The sequence below is a fragment of the Thamnophis elegans genome, chromosome 11 (genome assembly GCF_009769535.1).
Source record: "Thamnophis elegans isolate rThaEle1 chromosome 11, rThaEle1.pri, whole genome shotgun sequence".
Classification (NCBI taxonomy): domain Eukaryota; kingdom Metazoa; phylum Chordata; class Lepidosauria; order Squamata; family Colubridae; genus Thamnophis; species Thamnophis elegans.
Window position 1 is genome coordinate 14,712,419 of NC_045551.1, and position 27,222 is coordinate 14,739,640.

Sequence of the window (27,222 nt, forward strand, 5' to 3'; positions counted from 1 at the left end):
CCTTGGTGTGTGTGGATATGTTTGACCTTGGGGTGGTGGGTGCATGTAGCCCTCCTGAGCTCCATTTTTGCTGGCAGAAGCACCGTGGGCCAGTTCTTCGCTGTTTCCAGGGTGGCCTGCAGGCCGGATCCAGCATCCGGGCCTTGAGTTCGACACCCCTGTCTTAGATTATTCTTTAACTGATTGTCACTATCTGTTTCAAACTGCCAACATTGTTGATCACTATTTCCTCAACTTTTCTCATTATAGTTGTACTTTGATACTAGGCACTAATTGGTTCTGGGAGGTATGATGGGTACTAAAAAAACAAGTCCCAAACCATGTGACTTACTATATAACCCTTTATTTCAACTGGGAGGAACTTTCCATCTGTCCCTTTTCCTATGTCAGTGACCTTCCTCGCATGGTTGACTTCTTATCTGATTCCCACAGCTGTCCCACTCTTCCTATCGCATTGAGTACTAAACAAGGGCCAAGTACTGGGACAACATTTTCATGTCAAAATGCATTGCTTATCAAATTCAATGAGTTTTGAAGCAGCCAAGTACCAAGGTAACACTGTAACACTCCATATTCCAAAACATGTCTTTCCACCACCCCCTGCAAACACCTCAAAGCTGAATTCATTATAACTGGAAAATTCCCATGGAATGATTTGTGCTGTTTGCCAAATACTGAGGAGTTGGGAAAATGGTACAGAAGTGTAGCTTTTCTCCCATCTGGAACATCATTCCCACCTCTACCTCTGAAATCTATCACAGAATCTTGGTAACAAAGGAAACAGGTATATTACATTAAAAATTACTCTTTTTTTCATGTCTTTGCTCAGTGTTCTTTCCATTCGGAAACAGTTACAACATCTGTCTGTTTACAAATATTTTATTGCAGGGAAAGTGACATTTCTAGAGAAGTTCCAAGTAATGTTATTTGTACAGGTTATACTTAGGCAGATTACTTTACTTTACGCTTAAGAAAATACATTCTCATCTAGCAAAACTGACTCACATGAATAGAAGGATAACAGAAATATATGACACAGACAGGACTTTATTATCATTGACCAATAATAGTACAATCAATAAAACGATAATAGAAAACTGTCCCCTAACAAGAAATATTAACAATCATTTGTGGGTGAAACTTACACATAATGTAGTAAAAATTTTGCTGTTTTTAGAGAAATAAAGTCTGTCTGTTTATATGTGCAGACTTAATAGGTAAATTATTAAAGGCACAAAGTCGAAATTGTAATGCCAAAAATCCATGTAGGTTGGGATTGGCATTAGGAGAATAGGATTTCTGTGGATTTAAAAATAAGCCCAAATTGCAGCGAACAGAGCAAGAAGGCCAACCAACTTAAACCAAAGGGGCACTAAGGTATTCTTGTCTGATTGAGTAACTGGCCTGGTTTTCAAGGGGTCCAAGACCCGTTCATGCTGGGTCAGGATAGCTTTCCTGGCTCCCTCCCATTTTCCTGGTCCTTGCAAGCGATATTGATACGGAGTACACGGCCCAAATAAAAGCTCCCGGGCCAGCTTAGGATCTGTGATAAACCGTGAGCATATGTTGGGCTTGACCCCAATTAGAGAAGCCACTTCATCCATATATTCTATATAGTCCACTTGGATAGTGTGGCGTTGACTTTTCACATACCTGAAAAAGACAAGCAGAAGGAGGAATGATTAACAACTCTACAATGCCTGGATGGCCTATAGTAAAAACAATCACAAAACGTGATCTAAAAACCAAAATAGTAGAAGAAAGAACAACCAATGAAGAACAGTGCAGCACAGAAAACACAAAGTATGGAGAAGGAGTAGGTTTTCAAGGCTCTTTTAAATATGGGAGTGGGGGCAGGTGTATCTTGGGGCAGATGCTCCAGAGGACAGGAACTGCAAGGAAGAAGATACCTAGAAGATGCCTGGACTAGACATTAAGAGTTGTTCTGACAGTGAGGCAAATGGAAGGGAATCCAAAAGCGTTTTCTCCAATGATACTAGTTTTATCATAGCTGCATTTCTAAGCATAATTTAGATAATAATGTAATAAGTAAACATGGGCCTCACAGAGAGCACCTAAGCTAGCAAAAAGTTTTCATAACCATGATTTTCAGTATTTCCTAAAGTGAAAGGCCATTTCAATCTGTTGAGCCGAGGTGGCGCAGTGGTTAAATGCAGCACTGCAGGCTACTTCAGCTGACTGCAGTTCAGCAGTTCGGCTGTTCAAATCCCACCAGGCTCAAGGTTGACTCAGCCTTCCATCCTTCCGAGGTGGGTAAAATGAGGACCCGGATTGTAGTTGGGGGCAATATGCTGATTCTGTAAACCGCTTAGAGAGGGCTATTGCTATTGCTGTTTTCAAGGACAGGTGCCTCTTTTATTTATTTTCTTCCCATTTTAATCATTTTCTTTCACATTTTCCACTGCATTTTCTTTTCCATGTGTGTCCTCAAATTGTGATGATGGTACGGTAGCTGCAATGAACCATTTAACTGATCCAGAAAATTCATTATAAGATATGAAAAGAAAATCTGGCATGACTGACAGCAATGAAGATACTAATTTGCACTATACTTTTTTCAGCTTGATTTTCTGATGTATATAATTGAGGGAATCAATCAAAGGTTTGGCAGATTTTTGGTCCAGATCAAGCCCTGCTTCCCTCCCTCAGCTCACAGTTATGAATCTCCATTTCTCTGGTTGTTATTTAGTTTTCATGTGATTTGAACCAAATTCAGATTTCAGATTTGTATAACAGCTATGTTTGCCATGGCATTATTGTTGAATCTTCTCGGGATTAGCAGCACATTGCCCATACGGGGGTTAATTCAGGGGTGAAATGCTCTGAAGTCTGCTACCAGTTAGTAGATATAGTTCATACCTTTTTTTAATGAAAATTATCAGTACTTTTGATCAGTGACGTCATCAAAGTAAACAAACCCACGTGCTGATTACGTCACCAGATCATGCCCCCTAAGCGGAAGTGACATGCACAGCCCCCACCCTCCGGATGTGACGTGCATACCCCTCCTCCCCGGCTGGGGTGTGCATAATTGACCCCACGTGGTGTAGGTTTCACAAGATCATAACCCTAGCTGGATATGTGTAATGGCCTAAGCAACCCTACCCGGTTATGTGTAATGGCCTAAGCCCATAATGATGAGTAGCCCTAACAGATAAGTTGTTGTGCAATATCCTAACCCTATTTTTCAGATAGGGTTGAAACTTACCCCATCAAGAAAGTTGCCAAGACTCTGTGTACATGATTAGTTTAACCCTAGATTAATTCTATGGACATTCAAGGGTGGTGGGAGTGGGGTTGTGAAATAAAAAAATGTTTTTTATTTGTAATCAATCTCCTAAGGGCTGCATTTAAACCCACTTTTTTCCCTAGAAGGAATTTATTTCTAGGCAATGTTGGTTTTAATTTTTGTTGAGACATGGGGTCTGCATATAACCATTTTTTCTCTAAAAGGTATTTATTTCTAGGTAGATTGAAGCCCGCCAACAGGAAAAGACAAGGAATATTAACAGGAATTAAAATGTTCACAATAGGCAACCCCGCCAGGTTGCATGCAGTGGATAAGCCTGTTCATTCATGCCTGGGATATGCCCTGACATGCCTTACTTGCCCACCCACCCCACTCCTCTGTGATTCCGGGCATGCGCAAGAGACATGTGTGGGACATGCCCGGACATGTCTTACCCGCCCCACCCACCCCCTCCCATGTGATTCTGCGCATGCACAAGGCGCACTTGTCATTACAAGAGCTGGTTAGTTTGCCTTAATTTCAGCAGTCTCTTGAAGATGGCAACCTCTGATTCCAAAGATGTTTTTAAAACAACAGCAAAAGCCAGCATCGAATGCTCTGACACAAGACCGCTGCCCACCAGAATGCAACAAACCCTGTATGTCAACCTCAGAAGGGGATTTGTTTGATATAAAGTTGACCCCCAAACCTCCCAAGCCTGGGCGTAGAATAAGAAAAAGACCCCGCTTCATTGAAGAGAATATAAAGCTATGTTATTGCAGATTTTGCAAAATATCAAATGGTAAGTCAATATAAAAATTAAGAAAACAGTATTTTGATTAGTTGAAACACCCCAAGCCACAGGTTCTGAAAGCGTGGCCGAAGGCCATTAGGAGGTATAATATCTAGCATTTTATCCAACTATAACTCTATTAGTATTATTTTTTAGAAACTAAATGTGTGTGTCTGTTTGTGTGTGTGTGTGTGTGTCCGTGCGTGCGTGCATGCCAATGGCAATTCAGCTTCAATCTTTGACATTAATGACAGTGGCTTATGACTCTTCTCGATACACTGTATGAATGTCTTGAGATCGTCAAGTGTATCCCGGGTGAAATATAATTTATTCACTTTGTCAGTAATACTGATGATGACGACCCAGAGAACATGTGGCATAGAAAGCCGAATACATAAGCTGTTAATAAGTTCTGTTTCATTGTTTCCATCCACATCATCTTCTGATTTTAAACATCCCATTAAACAATGATGTATTATTTTAATAATACACGCTTTCAGAACCTGCGGCATGCTGACATTTTGAGGCTCCACCGTTTCTAAAACAGGAAATAAGGTAGAATTAGATTGGGGTGTTTCAACTAATCAAAATACTGTTTTCTTAATTTTTATATTGACTTACCATTTGATATTTTGCAGAATCTGCAATAACAAAGCTTTATATTCTCTTCAATGAAGCGGGGTCTTTTTCTTATTCTACGCCATGCTTGGGAGGTTTGGGGGTCAAATTTATATCAAACAAATCCCCTTCTGAGGTTGACATACAGGGTTTGTTGCATTCTGGTGGGCAGCAGTCTTGTGTCAGAGCATTCGATGCTGGCTTTTGCTGTTGTTTTAAAAACATCTTTGGAATCAGAGGTTGCCATCTTCAAGAAACTGCTGAAATTAAGGCAAACTAACCAGCTCTTGTAATGACAAGTGCGCCTTGTGCATGCGCAGAATCACATGGGAGGGGGTGGGTGGGGCGGGTAAGACATGTCCGGGCATGTCCCACACATGTCTCTTGCGCATGCCCGGAATCACAGAGGAGTGGGGTGGGTGGGCAAGTAAGGCATGTCAGGGCATATCCCAGGCATGAATGAACAGGCTTAACCACTGCATGCAACCTGGCGGGGTTGCCTATTGTGAACATTTTAATTCCTGTTAATATTCCTTGTCTTTTCCTGTTGGCGGGCTTCAATCTACCTAGAAATAAATACCTTTTAGAGAAAAAATGGTTATATGCAGACCCCATGTCTCAACAAAAATTAAAACCAACATTGCCTAGAAATAAATTCCTTCTAGGGAAAAAAGTGGGTTTAAATGCAGCCCTTAGGAGATTGATTACAAATAAAAAACATTTTTTTATTTCACAACCCCACTCCCACCACCCTTGAATGTCCATAGAATTAATCTAGGGTTAAACTAATCATGTACACAGAGTCTTGGCAACTTTCTTGATGGGGTAAGTTTCAACCCTATCTGAAAAATAGGGTTAGGATATTGCACAACAACTTATCTGTTAGGGCTACTCATCATTATGGGCTTAGGCCATTACACATAACCGGGTAGGGTTGCTTAGGCCATTACACATATCCAGCTAGGGTTATGATCTTGTGAAACCTACACCACGTGGGGTCAATTATGCACACCCCAGCCGGGGAGGAGGGGTATGCACGTCACATCCGGAGGGTGGGGGCTGTGCATGTCACTTCCGCTTAGGGGGCATGATCTGGTGACGTAATCAGCACGTGGGTTTGTTTACTTTGATGACGTCACTGATCAAAAGTACTGATAATTTTCATTAAAAAAAGGTATGAACTATATCTACTCCAGTTCGCTCCATGCACCGAAGCCTTTTCTGAGTCTGCAAAGGTAAGTAGAACAGCAGGTGTGTGTGTGTGTCGGGGGGGGTAACATCTGTGCTGCTGCACGATTTAGATTCGCTAGAAAGCAGGATTTCCTGCTAGACCCAGAGTGCACAAGATGTCTAGTTTGTTGGAAGAAAACTGGGAATGCAGCTAAGGGAACTGAAAAGACCCATAGCTTTCACCCAGCTGGAGGGATTGGGGGCCGGGGGAGGGGGCACCAGCTACATTCCTAACTGAACCAGTGGAGATGAGGATAGGGCCCATGTAGAAACTGACTCATTGTGACTGAATGACTGAAACCCTAATTCTGGGACTTCTGTGATTCAAAAAATGGAACCATTGCATAGATTGGGAGCAAAACCAAGTGAAGATGTGGAAAAAACCCTGTGACCAGGAAACCAACACAAAAATGCCAAAAAGTGCCCACAGGTCACTAATTAGAAAAATGAAAGCTGAAGGTGCAAGAAAAACCCAGGCAGGGCAAAATCTAGTGAGTATTGGGATTTGGCCAAGGTGTTCACTGAAAAGGAGTCTGATGTGCTTCCCCCCACTGCCCTATAGACTGTGCCATCAAGATTGTCCCTGGCATTAGGGTTTTATTCCTGGCAAAGTAATACATGGCAGCCCCCATGCTCTTTAGAGAGAGAGAAATAGATCACTTAGGATGTGCATGGACTACTGCAGAATAAATGCCATTTGCATCAGGGGTGGGTTTCAACCGGTTCGCAGCGGTCCCCACGAACCGGTTGGTCGGCGAACCCGGAAGTAAGTAACTTCCGGGAACAGCGAAGGGCCCACCCGCCCGCCCGCGCTCCTTACCCGGTTTTGACGAGTTCTGCGCTTCCACGCATGCACAGGACGCATACAGCGCCTGCACGATCCTCCAGGAGCAGCTGGAGCATCGCACAGATGCTAGTACGCATGCGTGCACTGCGCGCGTGCATGAGGACGCCACCGGCCCCGTTCCAACCGGTTCGAGAAACCCACCCCTGATTTTCATGGAAAACATATACTCCCTTACTTAAAGATGTGTTGGGACATCTTGCCAAGGGGAGGATTTTTATAAAATTGGACTTAAGAGAAGCATATTGTCGAATGAGACTCAAGATTGGTGATGAGTGGAAAATAGCATTTAATTTCCCATTAGGTTGTTACCAGTTTCAAGTATTGTCTTTTGGACTGCAAGAGGCCCCAGCTATCTTTATGCAGTTGATAAATGCAGTTGATAAATGAGGTCCTGAATGAGCATTTGTACAAAGGGTTTTAGTGTATTTAGATGACATTTTTATTTACACTGAAACAATGTGTGAAAGTAGTCAGAGCGGTACTTGAAAAGCTCAGAAAAGCCCAACTTTATACAAAACTATCGAGATGTGACTTTAATAAAACAAAATTGGATTACCTAGGGCATTAATGGCAAACCTTTTCAGCGGCAAGTGCCCAAGCTGGAATGCATGTACATACTGGAGACCCAGAAAATTGAAGACCAGCTGGCGAGCACGCATGAAAGCACTGGCCACCTGGTCTTTGAGTTTCCGGCATGTGCATGCGTCCTTGCTGATCTTCCAGAGCCCTGGAAACCCAAAGACCATCTGGCAACGGTGCACGTGCCCACAGAGAGGGCTCTGCATGCCACCTCTGGCACACGTGCCATAGGTTTGCCATCACAGACCTAGGGTAACAATATACAGGACAGTGTAGAGATGAACCCAGGAAAGGTGCTTAATGAGGCTCTAGCAGGAGTGAATGGTTCCAGCAACAAAGATGAACGCTTGATGAAAGACAGTTTGGCATGGGTGGGAAGAAAAATGTATGTTCTGATGCATCAACATGTTTTCATTCTACAGCTTAGCCATTGACAAAATTAGTGGGACACTTTGGATTTGTGAAAATTGTCCACCTAGGGAAATGTCAATTTTGGTGGCCATGCATGAAAAAGGACATAGAAAACTGGTGGCTGGTTGTCCAATGTGTGCCTCGGCCAAAAGGCAGCCTTGGGTAAACTCCAGGACTGTTACAAGCTGTGGCCAGCTCTACTGCTCCCTGGAAGAAAATATCAATGGACTTTATTGTGGAACTGCCAGAGAGTGTTGGAAATACTGTGATTTGGGTTATTCCAGACCTTTTCTCTAAACAAGCCCACTTTGCTCCAAGATCCTGTCTGCATGAACTCTGGCCAAACTCTTCGTGCAACATGTGTATCAGTTGCATGGCATTCCCAAATGCATCTCAGATCATGGGTGTGCAATTCACTTCAAAATTCTGGCAGTAGTTCCTGAAGCTCTTAGGCACCTTCCAAAGCCTTTGCCCCTCCCATCATCCACAAATGAATGGGGCCTATGAGCTTTAGAACGTATTGGAGCAGTAACTTCACTGTTATGTGAAATACCAACAAGATAACCATTGCTACTTTTCGCTATAACAACTATCTGCACAGTATAGCAATAGCAATAGCAATAGCAGTGGACTTATATACCGCTTCATAGGGCTTTCAGCCCTCTCTAAGCGGTTTACAGAGAGTCAGCATATTGCCCCCAACAATCTGGGTCCTCATTTTACCCACCTCGGAAGGATGGAAGGCTGAGTCAACCCTGAGCCGGTGAGATTTGTAGCACCGGATGTACACCATTCCAAGTAGCTACAGCCTTGGATATTGTGTCCATCTCAGAATTATTTCAGCAAAGCCCTCTGAACGCATCACTAGCTGAATGGGTAAATGCAGTGATGCGATTCAACCGTCCTCCCTGGCAACAATATTGGAATGCCCTCATGTAGTAGGACTTCAAGTTCACCCTGTTTGTTCCTCATATTTTGGGCATTAGTGTATAGACATCTGAGTTCTCAGAGATACATTACAAAGAGAATGGACATGGGAAAAAATACTGGATTTCATCTAGGAAGAAATCTATCACTGAGCCTCAACTGCTTAGTTTCTCCCTCTTATGAATGTCTCTAAAAGGCTTTAGCATTGGGAAGCCTGACTGTGTCACCTGCTTAGAAAAGTCTGCAAATACATTATAGGACAGAAAATCACCTATCGAAGCTACATGTTTACCAATTATTATGCTTAAAGTAAGTATTAGAATACTGATACGTATTTCAACAATTGAAATACATACCTTTTTGCCATGGAAAACTTCTTAACAATAATATCAGCTATCATCTCACTTGTTGATGGCAGCTCAGCAAGCCCTAAAAAAGTGGGGCAAAGATTAAGAGACAATACTTTAATAGATCTAAAGGAAGGAAAGTTTCTAAGGACAGGGAAATGAAAATAAAGAATTTCTGAAAAGACTTTCATTCAGCTAAATTAAAACATTCTATCGAGAATGGATGGAGTCATCTTTTCCTCTGTGATGTTCTATGTGTAATTAAGATTGGCTGGTCAAATGGGAAGATTTCTGAAGATAGTCCATATTAGGAGATTTCTTCAATAGCAGCTCTCATTAAATATTTTAATACCAGAAAATAAATGCCCAGTACCATCAAAGTATTCATTTCTAAACATGGTTTGTAATTTTCATTCTGAAAGTATATCTGGTTTCAGTTGATGTGTTGTTCAGACTGTTATGATAATTCAGCTGGCATACGGTAATTGCTTATCATTTGGCATGTTGTGTAAACTTAAAACAATTGTTTTATTTCAGTACAGTTCAGCTAACTATGATAAGTATAGTGTGTATCCAGTGCCCAAAATTTGTACATTAACATCCAGACAAACTTTGAAAGAACTTACCCTTAAAGACACGTGTGGCCCAGCGAGCTTGCAGTTCTGCAATGGGCATGATGGCCCCCAGTGGCTGCACAAGACCAATGATTGCTAGTGTGGGTTTCTCCAGATGAGGTGGGAAGACAAATTTATATAAGGAGACCTGATTTTCAACAACTCTCATGTAGTTCCCAAGGAAAGGAAAGGAGAAATTGTATCCAGTAGCAAAGATAACACAATCTATATCCTCTTCCTTGGAACCATCTTCAAAGATGGCAGCAGTATCAGTAAACTCAGTGATGTTTGATTTTACAACAATTTTCCCTGAAATAATGCAATTTGGAAGGTCATCGTTGACTGTTGGATGCTGGCTGTTAAGACTGAAAGAGGAAAAACAAAATGTTGATAGTGATGCAAAGGAGTTACAGTAACACAATGTCAATAGAAACTTTGCCAAAAGCAAAATTAGAAACGGTGATCAGAAAAAGTACAACTAGCTAACATCTAGAGAGATTTAATTAAGAAGTCAAAGTAGCATATTATAGTAAAATACCTGTGTTTAGGTTTCAAGCCATAATGAGAATGATCAAATCTTTTATTTAATTTGTTCTGTATCAACTGATCAATCGTGGACCAGGGAAGACATTGTTTCAGGAATAAATTAGCTCGAGTAGTCAATATAATATCAAGTGGATAGCCTTTATCACCAACGCGGCCTAATACCCATGCTCCTCGGCGAGTACTGAGGAAAACCTGGACAACATAAGAGAAAGATCTTAAACTAACAAATCCACTAACAATTTTTCTTACTAGTATTTTTTTGCCATTATTAAAGTATCTACTAGATGCCAATGTACAGAAAGTGAACAGAGATAGAAAAGTGAAGTGAAGCTGTAAATTATCTCATTATTCTTTCACCCTGGATAAATTGTGTAGAAAAGATTTCCAGTACTTTTCCTGTATTATTTTAAGTTTTACAATCTCTAATCAAGAATACAAAGATGATCTAATTGAAGATAATGCAAATTTGGGTTACTTTCCTGTCTCTTTGCTAGTTATGTCTGATGATTGCCACATCAGCTACACTGAAAAAACATGTGCATTTATATTTCTTGCTTTTCCCCTTAACATTGTCTTTAGATTTTCCAATGAATCAACTATTCTAGTTTACATCACATATACTAAAAGTCCACATCAAATTTTTCTTCCACAAACCAAAATGGGGAGAGGGAGCGGGGTATTTAAGGAAGAAGCGGAGAGGGGAAGAGGCCATTCCAAGTCTAGGATATCTGATGGGAATCTGGGTGTATTTTCAATACTGGAATGGGACAATTTGCCATGGCCAACTTGCCGTGGTCAACTCACTGCTGCTAATTCACAGTGGCTAACACACCATAGTCAGCTCAGCATGGCCAACTTGGCATGGGACACGTCGCTGTGGACAATTCATCATGGAACAATTCGCTGCAGGACAGTTCAACAGTTTTATATTATTTAAAATAATTTTAAAATATATTTCAATATTTGTCATTTATATTTCATTTTGTCCATCCTTTGTATCCTTTCTTTAATGGTTCGATTTCACCGTCTTCTATGCTTTACTGGCATCCTGACATAAAATGCAAGAGGGAGGGGGAGACACCCTTGATGAAAACCAGAGGTGCCAAGCCAGAATAAACCAACCACCAAGGATACGTGGCCCGGGAAAAGGCAAAACTGCGAGTGGCATCAAACAACCAAGCAGTTCGCAAAACATCTAAATGGCCTGCTATTGGACACTGATGGACTGGTCAAAGGGGGGAGGGCCATGGAAAGGGAAAAGTGTAACTTTTGTGTGGGAATATTCAGATCTAGCCTTACTTTCAATGCAATCGTTTAACATTAGTAAAAAGCCTATCACTTCCACCAAATGGAGTTGAGGGTCTTTCTTTCTTAAAGATCTGAATTGGGAAGTTTGACATTAGGCTAGATCTGAATATTTCTGTGCAAAGGTTACACTTTTCCCTTTCCAGACACTAACTTTTGTCCTGCAGCATGTTGTCCTGTGGCTAAGGTAAATTGTCCTATGGCAAGTTGGCCATGACAAGTTAGCCATGAGCCATGACAAATTATCCATGGTGAGGTGGCTGTGGTGAGTACAGGTGAATATTGTAGGCAAAAAGCTACAGAATTGAATTGATTCAATAAATTTGTCTTCCATTTTCATAGACATTTAATGGCAATAATAAATCTGATAGTGTAGCCTTCAGCAGCAATCGGATGGCGAAAGCTCCCTGGAAATGACAGGCAAAAGAGTGCTTTGGCACAACTGAGTTTATTTTTGAGGAGCTGCTGAGAGTTTTAAGCTCTTGCAAAAAGAGGCAGTGTCTAAAATGGGAGACATTCTGAATGCAGAAACCATGGGTGACAACTACATGTGGCCTGAAACAATGGCATTTAAAGCATAAATTGTGTTATTATAACAACACTCAGCATAGGTAAATAGCTGGGCCCATCTTTTTGATGGGAAATTTTAAAAAGTATTATTTTATTATGTCTTTTGTCTTTTCATTTCATTATTCAGTGATGGATAATATGTCAAGGGCAGCTTCACCTCAGATAGAGCTTTTCACAACCCTGTATCAGGAACAAGATGGTTGGGCAAAGTTTTACAGAAAACCTGCTTAATGAAAAAAGAGCTGTATAAGGGGTGATGGAAGATCATAACTTTCATGTTCTGGTGTTTGTGTGTGTGTGTGTGTGTCTGTTTGTGTGTGTGTGTGTGAGAGAGAGAGAGAGAGAGAGAGAAAGAGAGAGAGAGAACACCCATGCCATTGGTAACAAGATGCAGGTAGGATGTGGGTGATTGCGGGCAAGGCTTGCATAGATGCTAGGGAGGGAACATGGTAGGAGTTTGGTAACAGATGCAAAAGTGAGGAAGTAAGTACAAGCAGTTGGACTGGTGCATTTTCAGTGAGGCTTGTAAAGGCAGACAGGAGAGATGACAACAGAGGTATTGGGAAGTAGAACAAAGAGCATGTGTAGGTGCCCTAGCTTATTGGAGGCTAAGAGAAGGCAATTCAGTCAGTCTGTCATCAGAAAACACACAACACCAAGGAAAGTTCCAAATCTTGGTCAAGAACATACCATGGTAAAAAAAAAACATATCAGCAATCTGGTGCAAGAATAAACCAAGTACAAAACTTCCAGCAACAGAAGGTAGTCCCTTAAATCTTCTCCTTGTCCAGCAAGCACAAATGAAGCTTTCTTTGTTCAGTAGTTACTAATAACGAAGAAGCAGGTGCATGCAGAGTTAGCAGCTTGCCACTTACTCACAAGGTGCTTAGCAGGGTATAGGATTCTTAGGCAGGAAAGTGGATCATCCCCAATCCTTGGCCAAAAAAATGAATTGGGCCTGGCTGAGAAGTGATTTGATAGCGCATCAGTGTTTGATTCAGTGTCTGCTGAATCTGCACTGCATTATGGAGCCTGACCATGAGGCCATGAAATAACAGGGGACAGCTACCAGAGAGAAAAGTTCAACCACCACTGGGATAGCACATAGTAAAATTTCTTCATTCTCAAGAAAAGTCAGGTAGAAGGCAAAGGAAAAACAAAGGTAGATCATCTACTGTATCTGAACCTTTATATAGATGTCATTTGGGGTTCACCCACAAAACCGTGCTCGACTAAACCGCGCCCAACTAAACCGCGACGCTGACGTCATCAACAGGGCGACAACAGCGCGGAGACAGAAGCACGCTGTAAACCCTAAACCTAAAATTAACCCCTAAACCTAGCCCCCCTAAACCTAATCCTAAACCTAACCCTAAACCTAACCCTTAACCTAACCCTAAACCTAACCCTAAACCTAACCCTAAACCTAACCCTAAACCTAACCCTAAACCTAACCCTTAACCTAAACCTAATCCTAACCCTTAACCTAACCCTAAACCTAAACCTAACCCTAACCCTTAACCTAACCCTAACCCTAACCCTTAACCTAACCCTAAAGCTAACCCTAAACCTAACCCTAAACCTAACCCTTACCTTAAGTTGAATCGGCTTGCTTTCAAAGCGCTATTTAAAGCGCCCTTCTTTCTCCGCGCTGGCTGTTGTCGCCCTGTTGATGACGTCAACAATGCGGTTTAATCAGGCGCGGTTTAGTCGAGCGCGGTTTTGACGGGTCACGGTCATTTGGTCCATATGGCTTGATCACTTGGAAAACTAGTTTCCTTTCTATCTCCAGGGTCAGCCACGTGCTTGGGAACAAACTTTTCCAGGCACGCATTGGGAATTAGGGGATCATAAAGCAAGAAATACTCTGGCTGATAAAGAGTACTTTTTTTTTTTAATTATTTGATCTGAGAAAGTAAAAATGTTTAAACAGAATTGTACCCAATTGAGCGGTTACAGTATTGTTTGAGCTTATGAGAAAAAATGTAGTGTTCTAAAATCTTGTGGCCAGTCTGGACTTCAAAATGATGTTCCAGACCTAGAGAATACATACCGTAGAACCATTGTGGATCTAGGAACTGACAGGCATGGTTAAATAGGGTTTTTTTAAATGATGTTATTAAAGTTTCAATAGTAGTTTCTTCAACATTTTATCTAATACAAAGCTACTGACCAAATTTTACTATGCCAATTTCAATATATAAACATGCTAGGTTTTCCTAGTGCTGAAAAGCCAAAAGTAATGTAGTATTTTTTTTTACTGTTTAGCCCCATAAACTCTCCATTGAATTATATGTAATAGTCCTAATTTTAGTGAGCATTTAATTGTTTCTTTAATCATAACATTTTTCAAAAACGTTGTCCCTAAAATTTCATTCTTTTTCGTTTGTCCATCAAAATGGAAAAATGTCCTTTTCTCTTTATAACCTTTCACACATTTTGCTGTATAATTATATTTGTGCAATTCCGAGGAGGTTTAATACCATTAGTGCAAAACCTTACAATACAATTCTTGCATAGAGGCTAGTAGACAGCCTCCAGATCACTACAATGCTTGTCAATGAATCTCTCACATTTCTCTCAAACCTAAAAAAGGATTTACTGTATCTGTTTTGAATAATAAAACCATCTTCCTTACTGGGTGAGTAAACTAAATAGGTGCTTGCAGAAAGCCTCTGGAAATATTTTTTTCCGAAGAAGTTCATGAACATTTTTTATTTTTCAATAAAAAATGAATGAATTCATTCATTTTTTATTGAATTGTAGTTAACAAACACTGTCAAGTAACTGACACCTAACATAAATTCATGGTGTATAGAGAAGAAGAATTCAACATTTTCAGCATTTTAAGACTCCCAAGCCTTAGATTGTTTCTTTCCAGCCATTTTAAATAACTATCGTCCAGTCTCCAACCTCCCCTTTGTCGGGAAGGTTGTTGAGAAAGTGGTGGCCTCCCAGCTCCGGCAGTCCTTGGATGAAACCGATTATCTAGACTCCTTTCAGTCTGGATTCAGGCCTGGCTACAGCACAGAAACTGCTTTGGTTGCACTGACTGATGATCTCTGGAGAGCCAGGGACGGAGGTCATGCCTCCGTCCTAGTGCTCCTTGACCTCTCAGCGGCCTTCGATACCATCGACCATGGTATCCTTCTGCGACGGTTGTGAGAGGTGGGGGTGGGAGGCACCGTTCTTCGGTGGTTCTCCTCCTACCTCTCGGACAGGTCGCAGTCGGTGTTGGTTGGAGGGCAGAGGTCGACCCCTAGGCCCCTTAAGTATGGGGTGCCGCAGGGTTCGGTCCTGTCCCCCATCCTGTTTAACATCTACATGAAGCGGTTCCACCACAAAACCGCGGACGACAAAATCACGGTCGACGAAAGCGCGTATGTGACGTCATCACAGCGCGACGAAAAAGATCGAAAAATGTAAAAATAAAGCGAAAACCTTACCCTAACCCCCCCAAACCTAACCCTAAACCTAACCCTAAACCTAACCCTTAAGCTAACCCTAAACCTAACCCTAAACCTAACCCTTAACCTAACGAAAAACCTAACGCTAACCCTTAACCTAACGCTAAACGTAACGCTAATGCTCTAAACCTAACCCTAACCCTAACCCTTAACCTAACGCTTACCTTTATGTGAATCGGCTTGCTGTAATTTAATTTTTATTTCAATTTTTCGATCTTTTTCGTCGCGCTGTGATGACATCACATACGCGATTTCGTCGACCGCGCTTTTGTGGAACGCGGTTTTGACGGGTCACGCATGAAGCCGCTGGGTGAGATCATTCAACGGCACGGGATAAAATATCACCAGTATGCGGACGATACACAGTTGTATCTGTCCGCCCCGTGCCAACTCAGCGAAGCGGTTGACGTGATGTGTCAGTGCCTGGAGGCTGTTAGGGTCTGGATGGGGGTAAACAAGCTTGCACTCAATCCAGACAAGACCGAGTGGCTTGTGTTTTTCCCTCCCAATAATTGGCCATGTATTCCATCTCGCAGGCTGGGGGGTGAAATTATACACCACAGGGTTCGCAATTTGGGAGTCCTCCTGGACCCACAGCTGACGTTAGAATACCATTTGTCGGCTGTGACCAGGGGGGCATTTGCCCAGGTTTGCCTGGTGCACCAATTGCGTCCCTACCTGAACCGGGAGGCTCTCGCAACAGTCACTCACGCCCTTGTGACCTCAAGACTGGACTACTGCAATGCGCTCTACATGGGGCAGCCCTTGAAGAGCATTCGGAAACTTCAGCTTGTCCAGAATGCAGCCATGCGAGCGCTTGTGGGTGCACCTCGGTACACCCACGTTACACCTATCCTCCATGAGCTGCACTGGCTGCCTATTGGTCTCCGGATACGCTTCAAGGTGCTAGTTGTCACTTATAAAGCCCTTCATGGTATTGGACCTGGGTACTTGAGAGACCGCCTGCTGCCAATTACCTCCCAAAGACCTATTAGATCCCACAGACTAGGCCTCCTCCGAATTCCATCCGCCGGCCAATGCTGTTTGTCGACTACCCGGAGGAGGGCCTTCTCTGTGGCTGCTCCGGCCCTCTGGAACGACCTCCCCATGGAGATTCGGACCCTCACCACCCTTCAGGCTTTCCGCAAAGCCGTCAAAACCTGGCTGTTCCGACAGGCCTGGGGCTGATGAGTTCCCAACCCCTCTCGAATTTGTTTGGCTGTTGGTTGCTTTTAAATTGTTTTTGCATTTTGTTTGTTTGCCTTTTGTTTTTGTCTGTATTATCCCTTTCCCCTTTGGTTTGTTAGCCGCCCTGAGTCCCTTCGGGAATAGGGCAGCATACAAGTGCAATAAACCTTATAACCTTTAAATTTATTCTTGTATACCTGCTAAGGTCCTCTTGATATCTGAAAATACTTCTTGAGCTTCTTCAATATTTGATGCATTCTGTATGTTAGACTCATGCTTCATTGTTTGCTTGACCTATACCAGACATAAGTAGCGACATTTCCTTAAACTGCTTATTAATTGTTTGGATGCTATGTCCTCTCATATTGATGTTACATATTTTTCTCTTTCCAATTTTAATTTTTGCTTCTATTGTCTAATTAAAAACTTGACTGAGACAGAGGTAGAATATTGTTTAGCACAATATCTTAGAACCTCACTCTGAATGTCAAATCCTTCATCCTTGCTCCTGAAGGACTACAGAGATTTGCATATTTGTGGCTCTTTCAGATGCAGTTTAATTTCTTTATCTTTATCCAAGGCTTATTTTCCTGATATCTCTCCTTGTTTTGGAAAATAGTTCAACTAAATTAATTGGCTGACCTGTGCCAAAAAAAAGTGGAGTCAGAGAAAAGCGACAGGCAAATTACACCATCTTCTCCAGTAGCTGCAATGAATAACAGTTATGTGTACCTTCTCTCATGTCTGGACTCCATATAAGGTTTGGTTAACCAAACTCTGAACCCCAGGCAAATAGGATTTTCAGCAGCATACTTCTGCATCAAAGGCTTATCTTGTCATAGGCAATAGTTTCACAGTTGCCAGTCAATGGGTCATTGCAATTAAGCCAGGTATGTTACAAAATTAACATAATTGTAAGATTGTAAGGAGGATGGGAAAGTAAGGATAAAGCATCAAGAGACAGTAGGCAAGTCAGTGGACAGCTTTTCTCATGAACAGTAACCTAACCCAGTTATCATTTTACCATTTATTATCATTGTATTTTTATGTGTTTTAACTTTTCTGTGGGGACTGCTTGGGTGAGTGAATGAGTATGTCTGATTCGGAGGACCTGCCGGGAGAAGCGGGGGCCATGGGGGTGGTTGAGGGGACTAGATACACGGGAGAGGGTCGGGGTATTACGGTCGTAACAGGGAGGGGCAGATACGGCGGGGACTTTAGGGCAGGCCATTACCGGGGAAGGAGGGTTCGCTACATCACAGAGATCCCTCCTTCCGGCCCTATGAGTCCCACTCCGAGACCAGATGGCGCAAGTAATCAGGACCCTGGACTCAGGCTGCTGTCGCTAAATGCCAGGTCTGTGGTACATAAAGCTCCTCTCGTCCGGGACTTAATTTTAGACGAGAGGGCAGACCTGGCATGTATTACTGAAACCTGGCTGGGCCCAGAGGGAGGAGTCCCCCTTGTAGAACTGTGCCCAGAAGGATTTCAGGTGCTGCACCAGCCGAGAGCCCAGGGAAGGGGTGGGGGTGTGGCCGTTGTTATCCGGGAGTCGTTAGTTCCTCGTAGGGTCCCTGCTCCGGAGCTTGTCGGGTGTGAGTCTCTGCTGATAAAGTTGGACCTCAAGGGTCAAGTGGGTCTGCTGTTAACGTACCTGCCTCCCAACAGCGTTGCAGCAGCCCTCCCCTTGCTCCTCGATTCGGTAGCCGAGCTGGCAATTGAGTTCCCTAGGTTGATGGTCCTGGGGGACTTTAATTTGCCTTCGCTCGGTGAAAACTCTGATGGGGCGCAGGAGTTCATGGCTTCCATGACAGCCATGGGCTTGACCCAAGTAATTCAGGGCCCAACCCATTCGGCGGGTCACATGCTCGACCTCGTATTCCTCTCGGAGCAGTGGATTTGTGACCTTGGTCTGAGGGGTAACGACATCATACCCCTGTCGTGGTCAGACCACTGCCTACTGAGGCTCGACTTCCGGAGACCAAACCCCCACTGTAGGGAGGAGGAACCGACCAGGTGGTTCCGCCCCAGGCGACTTATGGAACCGTTAAGGTTCCAGACGGAGCTTGGGGTCATTCCTGATACTTTCGCCCACAGTCCGGTAGAGACTCTGGTTGCTGCTTGGCATTCGGCAGCATCAGAGGCCCTCGACCGGATTGCGCCACTACGGCCCCTCCGAGGCGGCGGATCCCGGAGACCCCCTTGGTTTACCGAGGAACTCCAGGAGATGAAGCGCCGGAGGAGATGCCTAGAGCACCGATGGAGGTCCGATAAGTCCGAATCGAACCGAGCAATGGTAACCACCTGCACCAAGGAATACACCAGGGCACTTAGGGCAGCGAAAAGATCCCATATAGCCACCTTGGTTGCGTCCGCTGAGTCCCGCCCAGCCGCCCTGTTTAAGATAACCCGCTCCCTATTAAATAAAAGGGAAGCGGGAGAACCCTTGCAGGGCAGAGCTGAGGATTATGCCCAATTCTTAGCGGACAAAATTGCTCGGTTTCGGTCGGACTTGGACTCCACCCCCGCAGTTCCAGCCGAGGCACAAGAGGATCAGGTGGAACATCTCTGGGTTGAGTTTCAGGATGTTACCCCCGGGGATGTGGACAAGGCCATGAAGGCTGTAAGTGCCTCCACCTGCGTACTGGACCCGTGTCCCTCATGGCTGGTTACTAACAGCAGTGAGGTGACACGAGGCTGGATCCAGGCGGTTGTGACCGCCTCTCTTCGGGAGGGGAACTTCCCCGCCGCACTGAAAGCGGCGGTGGTGAGACCCCTCCTAAAGAAGCCATCTTTGGATCCAGCTGTTCTTAATAACTATCGCCCAGTCTCCAACCTTCCCTTCCTTGGGAAGGTTGTTGAGAAGGTGGTGGCCTTTCAGCTCCAACGGTCCTTGGAGGAAGCAAACTATCTCGACCCCTTCCAGTCAGGCTTCAGACCCGGTTACAGCACAGAAACCGCTTTGGTCGCATTGACCGATGATCTCTGGAGAGCCAGAGATGGAGGACATTCCTCCATCCTGGTCCTCCTTGACCTCTCAGCGGCTTTCGATACCATCGACCATGGTATCCTTCTGCGACGACTGCGGGAGGTGGGAGTGGGAGGCACCGTGTTGCGGTGGTTCTCTTCCTACCTCTCGGACAGGTCGCAGTCGGTGTTAGTGGGGGGGCAGAGATCGTCCCCTAGGCCCCTAACATATGGGGTGCCTCAGGGCTCGGTCTTATCCCCCCTACTATTCAACATCTACATGAAACCGCTGGGAGAGATCATCCGTAGGCACGGGATCAGATACCATCAATATGTGGACGATACCCAGTTGTATCTGTCCGCCCCGTGCCAACTCAATGAAGCGGCAGACGTGATGAGCCGAGGCCTTGAGGCCGTTATGGACTGGATGAGGGTTAACAAGCTTGTGCTCAACCCAGAAAAGACCGAGTGGCTGTTGTGTTTCCCTCCCAAAGATTCGACCAATATTCCATCACTCAGGCTGGGGGGTCAAATTTTATACCCCTCAGAGAGGGTTCGCAACTTGGGAGTCCTCCTGGATCCACAGCTATCGTTTGACCACCACCTGACGGCTGTGACCAGGGGGGGCATTCGCCCAGGTTCGCCTGGTGCGCCAGTTGCGACCCTACCTGAATCGGGAGGCACTCACAACAGTCACCCGGGCCCTTGTGACCTCTAGGCTGGAATACTGCAATGTGCTCTACATGGGGCTGCCCTTGAAGAGCATCCGGCGACTTCAGCTGGTACAGAACGCGGCCGCGCGAGTGATTGTGGGTGCACCGCGGTTCACCCACATAACACCTATCCTCCGCGAGCTGCGCTGGCTACCTGTCGATCTCCGGATGCGCTTCAAGGTGCTATTAGTCACTCATAAAGCCCTGCATGGTAGTGGATCTGGATACTTGAGAGACCGCCTCCTGCCAATTACCTCCCTGCGACCAATTAGATCTCACAGATTGGGCCTCCTCCGTATTCCATCGGCCAGCCAGTGCCGGCTGGCAACCACAAGGAGGAGGGCCTTCTCAGTAGTAGCCCCGACCCTTTGGAACGAACTCCCCGTGGAGATTCGTACCCTCACCACCGTCCAGGCCTTCCGCACAGCCCTCAAGAACTGGCTAGCCCGTCAGGCCTGGGGACATGGATAGTTGCCCCTCCCGAATGATGAATGTATGTTGCTTATTACTTTTATTATATGTGTCTATGTCACTGTTTGTACTTCCCCTCCCTGATTTTATGTGAGCCGCCCTGAGTCCCCTCAGGGAAAAGGGCGGCCTACAAATGTTAATAAAATCAAAATCAAATCAAATCAAATCAAGATACCTGGGAGGAGGCAGATTGCTTCCATTTCACTTTCTTTTCTAAGCTGTACACCAGGGGTGGGTTGCTAATCCCGTTCCAACCGGTTCGGTTGGAACGGGGTCGGCGGCGTCCTCGTGCATGCACGCAGTTCACGCATGCATCTTAGCGCCTACACGATGCTCCAGCTGCTTGCGGAGACTCGCGCAGGCACTGTATGTGCCATGCGCCTGTGTGGAAGCGTAGAAGCCTTCAAAGACCGGTAAGGAGCGCAGGCGGGCGGGTGGGCCCTTCGCCGTTCCTGGAAGTTACTTACTTCCGGGTTCGCCGACCAACCGGTTCGCGGGGACCGCCGCAAACCGGTTGAAACCCACCCCTGCTGTACACATACTGTCGTTTTGGAAAACCTTTGCGGAGTGGGGGGGATTCTCTGGAGATGAACAACAGAGAGCTTGCCACAGCTGTACCACAGATAATCCTTTAGCCAAGTAATCCTTTGTTTCAAAAAAGCTGTTCCACCACCTTTATCACATTTTACTCAATATCCTATAGATATTTTCAAAATGACTTTTTGCATGCATCATCAGATATTTGGGGTATGAGATTTCACAAGATCAGTGGGCATTCACAATTTTAAGAATGCTTTCTTAATTCCTTGCCCTTCATTAATATAAAAAAGACAAGTAATTCCAACCTGTCGTGCTGTGTGGCTTATCTCCACTGCAAGGTCCACTCCTGAGTTCCCAATACCAACCACAATGACTCTTTTTCCTGTAAATGCATCAGGACTCTTGTAATCACGACTGTGTAAGTAGTGACCCTTGAAAGTGGTAATTCCTGTAAGCCAAGAGTAAAATTGTTCAAGTTGCTTGTTTTCACACTGGATTTATATGACATTTTTATATTAGGGTAGTGTCCTCGGTTAGGGGCATCAATCGATCAATGAAAAACTTGCCCCATTCCTCTTTTTCCCCATATCCAGGGGAGTGTATGCCTTTTAAAGGTAAAACAAACCTCTGAGCTTTTTGTGCACTCTCACATCTTTCAATCCATCTTGTGCTAAGAATTTTGTGGCATTGCCGTCTTTGCTGTTTTACTGGGGATGAACAGGAGGTAATTCTTTAATTCTAATTGAAGAAGCTTTCTGATGAGAGAAATTTATAGTATGATTGGGACCTTTTGTTCTCTAAAGGGGAAAACAAAAAAGAGTGCCTTCAGATGGAATTAGCTATTGGTTTCATGTATGATAATGAATTGACTTGTTACTTATTTATTAATTTATTCAATTTATATATGGCCACCATCTCACAAGAAATAGTTCTTCACTAAGTAACCTCTTAGTGCAGGAGGCAGGACGTGAGGTGTCTAATCAAGAATTATGTTAAGATTTTTATTCTTTTTATTCAGGAGCCAAGGTGGTGCAGTGGTTAGGGTGCAGTACTGCAGGCCACTTCAGCTGACTGTTATCTGCAGTTCAGCGGTTCTAATCTCACTGGCTCAAGGTTGACTCAGCCTTTCATCCTTCCGAGGTGGGTGAAATGAGGACCCAGACTGTGGGGGCGATATGCTGACTCTGTAAACCGCTTAGAGAAGGCTGGAAGCCCTATGAAGCGATATATAAGTCTAACTGCTATTGCTATTGCTATTCTGGGGGAGAAATCTATCAATGTGGGTTGCTTAAGTGTCCACACTGATTTAATGGCATATTATAAATCACATTATTATTATTATTATTATTATTATTATTATTATTATTATTATTATTATTATACAATTGTATCACAGTGGCCAGTTGTTTCGCCGGATTTGGCATTGGTTACTAGTCGGGCCCCACCCAGGGGCATTATTATTATTATTATTATTATTATTATTATTATTATTACTATTATTATTATTATTATTATTATTATTTTATTGATTAGCCTATAGGCCATATCAAAGCACAAGCTTCAAACATATATCACCAATAAAATCCTATACAAACAATTTAAAATAAGAGTAGGGTAAAATGCAATAGTTATAGGATAAGATACAATATAATTTAATACATAAGTATGTTAAATAGAATAAAATGACATAAAATTATATTTGGGTGTCACCCCTACCATCTACCCCAATCAATCTCCAAACCATTTTGTTTAAGGACTGTGCTGTATTAAATGTTATTTTCAGGTTCTGGCCTCACATAAAGTAAGTTGTTTTGATATGGGGATCCCAATGGGTCATTTGTTATAGACCAAGGTACCTGTCTCTCACTCCCTTGTACAAGTAGCAATCTAAAGGATGTGAGCCAGGTCTTCTACCTCTGCTGCTCCGCAAATGCAGAGATGCTCATTGTAGGGTATAGTATGGAATCTCCCATATCTAACCATTGGGTCAAGCTGTTTGAATCTTGCTCGCATAGATATCTCCCTAAGATGTTTTGGCAGTTGAAACTTCAAATAGCGGCCTACTTGAAAAGTATGTTTGTATTTGCTCAGCCATCTCAAGTTACCCAACTTACTAAGGGTAGCTATGTCATTGTGTTCTTTTGTATCCTTAATTCTTTGGGCAGCTCTTTTTTTGAATTGTTCCCCTGTTATGCAAGTGGCAGGAAGGCCACAGCCTCTTACAAAATCACAGGAAGTTTGTGATTGTAATTTTATTTGCTCTAGTAGACATAACTTGGGAAGTCTATCAGTCTCCATTTCATTGACTTTGCACCAGTAATTATGTGCTCTAATTTTGGATAGCACATGAATTGTATGAATTTCCAATTCAGCTCTAACTGCTGCAGCGGATGTCCTTGGATCTACATCCAAAATACATCTCAAATGCTGTGACTGTGTTTGTTCTAGGACTGGGGTGGAGTATAGACCCCAAACTTCTGCTCCATACAAGAGCATAGGGGTAACCTTAGCTTTATATACTTTAATTAATGGGGCTAGGGGACCCTGGATAACTATGATCTTTTAGTTTAAGCAATAAATACAAATGGGCTTTTGCTCTAAGTGTACTCCATTGATGATGGCAAGCCTAAGATCCAATCTTGGGAAAAGTTACACCTAAATACACAAAGGTGTTAACCTGTTCAATTGGTTCACTGTCTAATTGGCACCTATGCCTATGATGATGTTTTCCAAACACCATTATTTTAGATTTAGATTTACTAATGATTAGGGAGTTATCCTGGCAATAACAGTTGAATCATCTTAACAGCCAATGTAATCCTACCTGTGAACATGATAAAGTCATAAGCATAAATCGTGCTGTTACAATAAGTATTCAGGATCATTGGATATGTGTGTCATGGGATCATTCATTATCCCTGTCCATCCCTGGCAGGTTATTGATATATAAACTAAATACATCCTTGCCTTATCCCTTTATCTGTGTGAATCCAGTTAGTCAGAGCCCCATTAATCCCATACCGCACCCTTAAGCAGTACCTGTTAAGGGCTTGGGTAAAGGGCTTTTATCAAAGCCAGCAATCTAGGTTCAGTTTACGCCACAGTACTTCTCTGTTTACCATATCAAATGTTTATGCTGTAATGTTTCTAAAAGCAGAAAACGGGGGTGTCCTCTTACAGGCATATTTGGCAATTAGATGGTTCAAGACAAAGCAGTTATCAATAGTAGATAGGTTTTGTCTAAAACCTGCTTGTTCTTCTGTGATGATATTGTTTTCCTCTACCCAGATTTCAATTCTGTTCAAAAGGAACCTAGCATATATATTTTGCTGCAATGTTAATCTGGTATATGGCAGGTGTTGTTTATGTGTATAAAAATGATTATTTTATGTGAAGTATATTACATCACAATGGAGGTTTAATTAATTAATTAATTAATTAATTAATTAATTAATTGCTGATCATTATAATTTCCTTTGGCCACATGGATGAAAACCAGTTCAAAATTCTGGAAAATTATTGCAGGTAATTTCCAATTTAGTTTGTACCTAACACAGTCTTAGTCAACCTTTAAGATCCATAGTATGCACATATACTATTCAATATAATGAAGAAGAAAAAGAACTAAAAAAGCATGAAGTACTATGATAGAAGATGATTTTATGTAACAACCATTGTTAATTTTATGAAGTGGGAAAGAGCACAGGTGCAAATGCTATACAAGCATATTTGTTAGCTAACTAATTTTGATCTATGTCAGTTAACCACATGGAATATGTTAATTTACTTAGCCCCATTGTTCACCTGTTCAAATGGCAAAATTATTGTCACTTTAACCTATACCTAAAGATTCACTGGGCTACAGTTAATTCCTCAAGAGTAGTAGTGGTCCTGCCAGCTCTTAAAGAAACAGTGGTGCACCCTCTTCTCAAAGGACCATTTGTCAGTGGCTTGCCCCAACTTGGTTCCTTAGCAAAGAAAGACCCTAGATTCCCTTTGCAGTGACAGGTATACTTTTATTAAAAGCCAAGTGAATTATAGTATAGCAAAGCCTGAATTAAAGAGTGCATGCCGAATTTTCCTAGTTAACTTTCCCTATACAGTTCCTCCCCAGTTCTTCCCCCTTGATAGTCCTTTATTGTCCAATTATATTCAAATAAGTTGTTTTGGGAACTATTTCTTCAATGATGGGCTGGCTGGTTAGCCATTGCATTCCCTTCCCAGGACTTTGACCTTGAGATGGTGTTTCTGGAAGGCACAATGAGTAACTACCCACTCCCACCTGGCTCTCACCTCTCATATCCATGGCAGACTAACAACTAGCAAAATGATGTAGGGTCTCTTGCTTGTGCAAGGGTTTGGACTAGATGACCTACAAGGTCCCTTCCAACTCTGTAATTCTGTTACGTTCTGTTACTCCAGACCATTTGAGTAATGCTGTGGATGTCCTATCCCAATGACTGGAGGCTATTGGGGACTAGATGTGCAAAACAGCTCTGACTCAAGCCTAGCAAGATGAAGTGCCTATGGGTATTTGGACCTCCCTGGACACAAGGGTATCCTGGTCTCTTGTCCGATTTAATTCAACTCTGTATTTGAAAAAGGAATGTCAATCTCTTAATGATTTCAAATCATACCTGGGAAGGAATCCAGGGGCAGATATGGAGTGGTGTGGTGGCCAGTGCAGACCAAAACTGCATCAAAAACTGATGATTCCTGCTTCCCATCTGACTCTACGGTAACATCCCATTGGCCGCTGGTAGAGAAGTCTGAGCGTTTTGTTACACTGCAGACTTTAGACTGAAAGCAGAAAGTCAGGAAAATAGTAAATCAACACACGGTTATTTCTTTGCTCAGAAAATCTTTCTCCCTCCAGAAAGCTGTAGACATAATAGGATTTATTAGAGATGGACCTGAGGTTTACTTTCCAATAAAAAGGCAACCCTAAATTAAACCTTAAGGTTAAATGTTCTTTTTTTCAGGGGATTCTCTTAAATAAATAGGTTAAAAGGTTAGAAAGATTGGTCTTAACATTTTTGTCCTAAAATCCAAGGCGTGTGGAGTACGAGCCGAGGTGGCGCAGTGGTTAAATGCAGCACTGCAGGCTACTTCAGCTGACTGCAGTTCTGCAGTTCGGCTGTTCAAATCTCACCGGCTCAGGGTTGAGTCAGCCTTCCATCCTTCCGAGGTGGGTAAAATGAGAACCCGGATTGTTGTTGGGGGCAATATCCTGACTCTGTAAACCGCTTAGAGAGGGCTGAAAGCTCTATGAAGCGGTATATAAGTCTAACTGCTATTGCTATTGCTATTGCTACTATATTTCTGATGGAAACATATCCTGCAGTTTGGAAATGATACAGCACTCTTTCACCACACCTGAAAAACAGGCTTCTGCATGTATCAGATTCATCTTACATACCTTTATAAATGAACAAAATGTTATGAAAGATAGTCTCTAATAAATTTCTGGATCTCTTGCATAAGATTTACATGAAGGTGTGGGTGTTTTTAGATGCAATTTTTTTTGGAATTTTCCGCTCACCTTGGTTAATCAAGCAAGCAAGTTACATATGGAAGGGAACCACATATGTTGCTTGTACTCAGCAGCAGTATGTGACCACTTAACTTCCTACAATGGCTGGGAAAGAAATCTGAAGACATTTACAATCAAAACTATGTCTAATCCCAAGGTAGGACAAGAATCAGTGGATTAAAAAAATATATGGAAGTGGTTCAGTCTAGACATTAAGTAGAACTTCCTGACTTTATTTATTCAATTAATAAATATTCTACAAATGCATTACTTCTAATTTTAATACAGTAAAATTGTAAATATAAT

The 27,222-nt window shown here is 43.0% G+C and overlaps 1 protein-coding gene across 1 annotated transcript in view; it reads right to left on the reverse strand.

Annotated features, from left to right (window-relative positions):
• Nucleotides 1-863: 863 nt before the first annotated feature.
• The window catches only part of LOC116514582 (dimethylaniline monooxygenase [N-oxide-forming] 5-like), a 36,021-nt gene continuing 9,662 nt past the window's right edge, over nucleotides 864-27,222 (reverse strand). The window contains exons 4-9 of the mRNA XM_032226187.1: nucleotides 26,021-26,183; nucleotides 21,689-21,831; nucleotides 10,155-10,354; nucleotides 9,629-9,981; nucleotides 9,012-9,084; nucleotides 864-1,653 (exon numbers count right to left, since the gene is read on the reverse strand). Coding sequence (XP_032082078.1) covers nucleotides 1,308-1,653; nucleotides 9,012-9,084; nucleotides 9,629-9,981; nucleotides 10,155-10,354; nucleotides 21,689-21,831; nucleotides 26,021-26,183 — 1,278 coding nt within the window. The 3' untranslated portion in view covers nucleotides 864-1,307. The remainder of the gene's footprint in view (nucleotides 1,654-9,011; nucleotides 9,085-9,628; nucleotides 9,982-10,154; nucleotides 10,355-21,688; nucleotides 21,832-26,020; nucleotides 26,184-27,222) is intronic.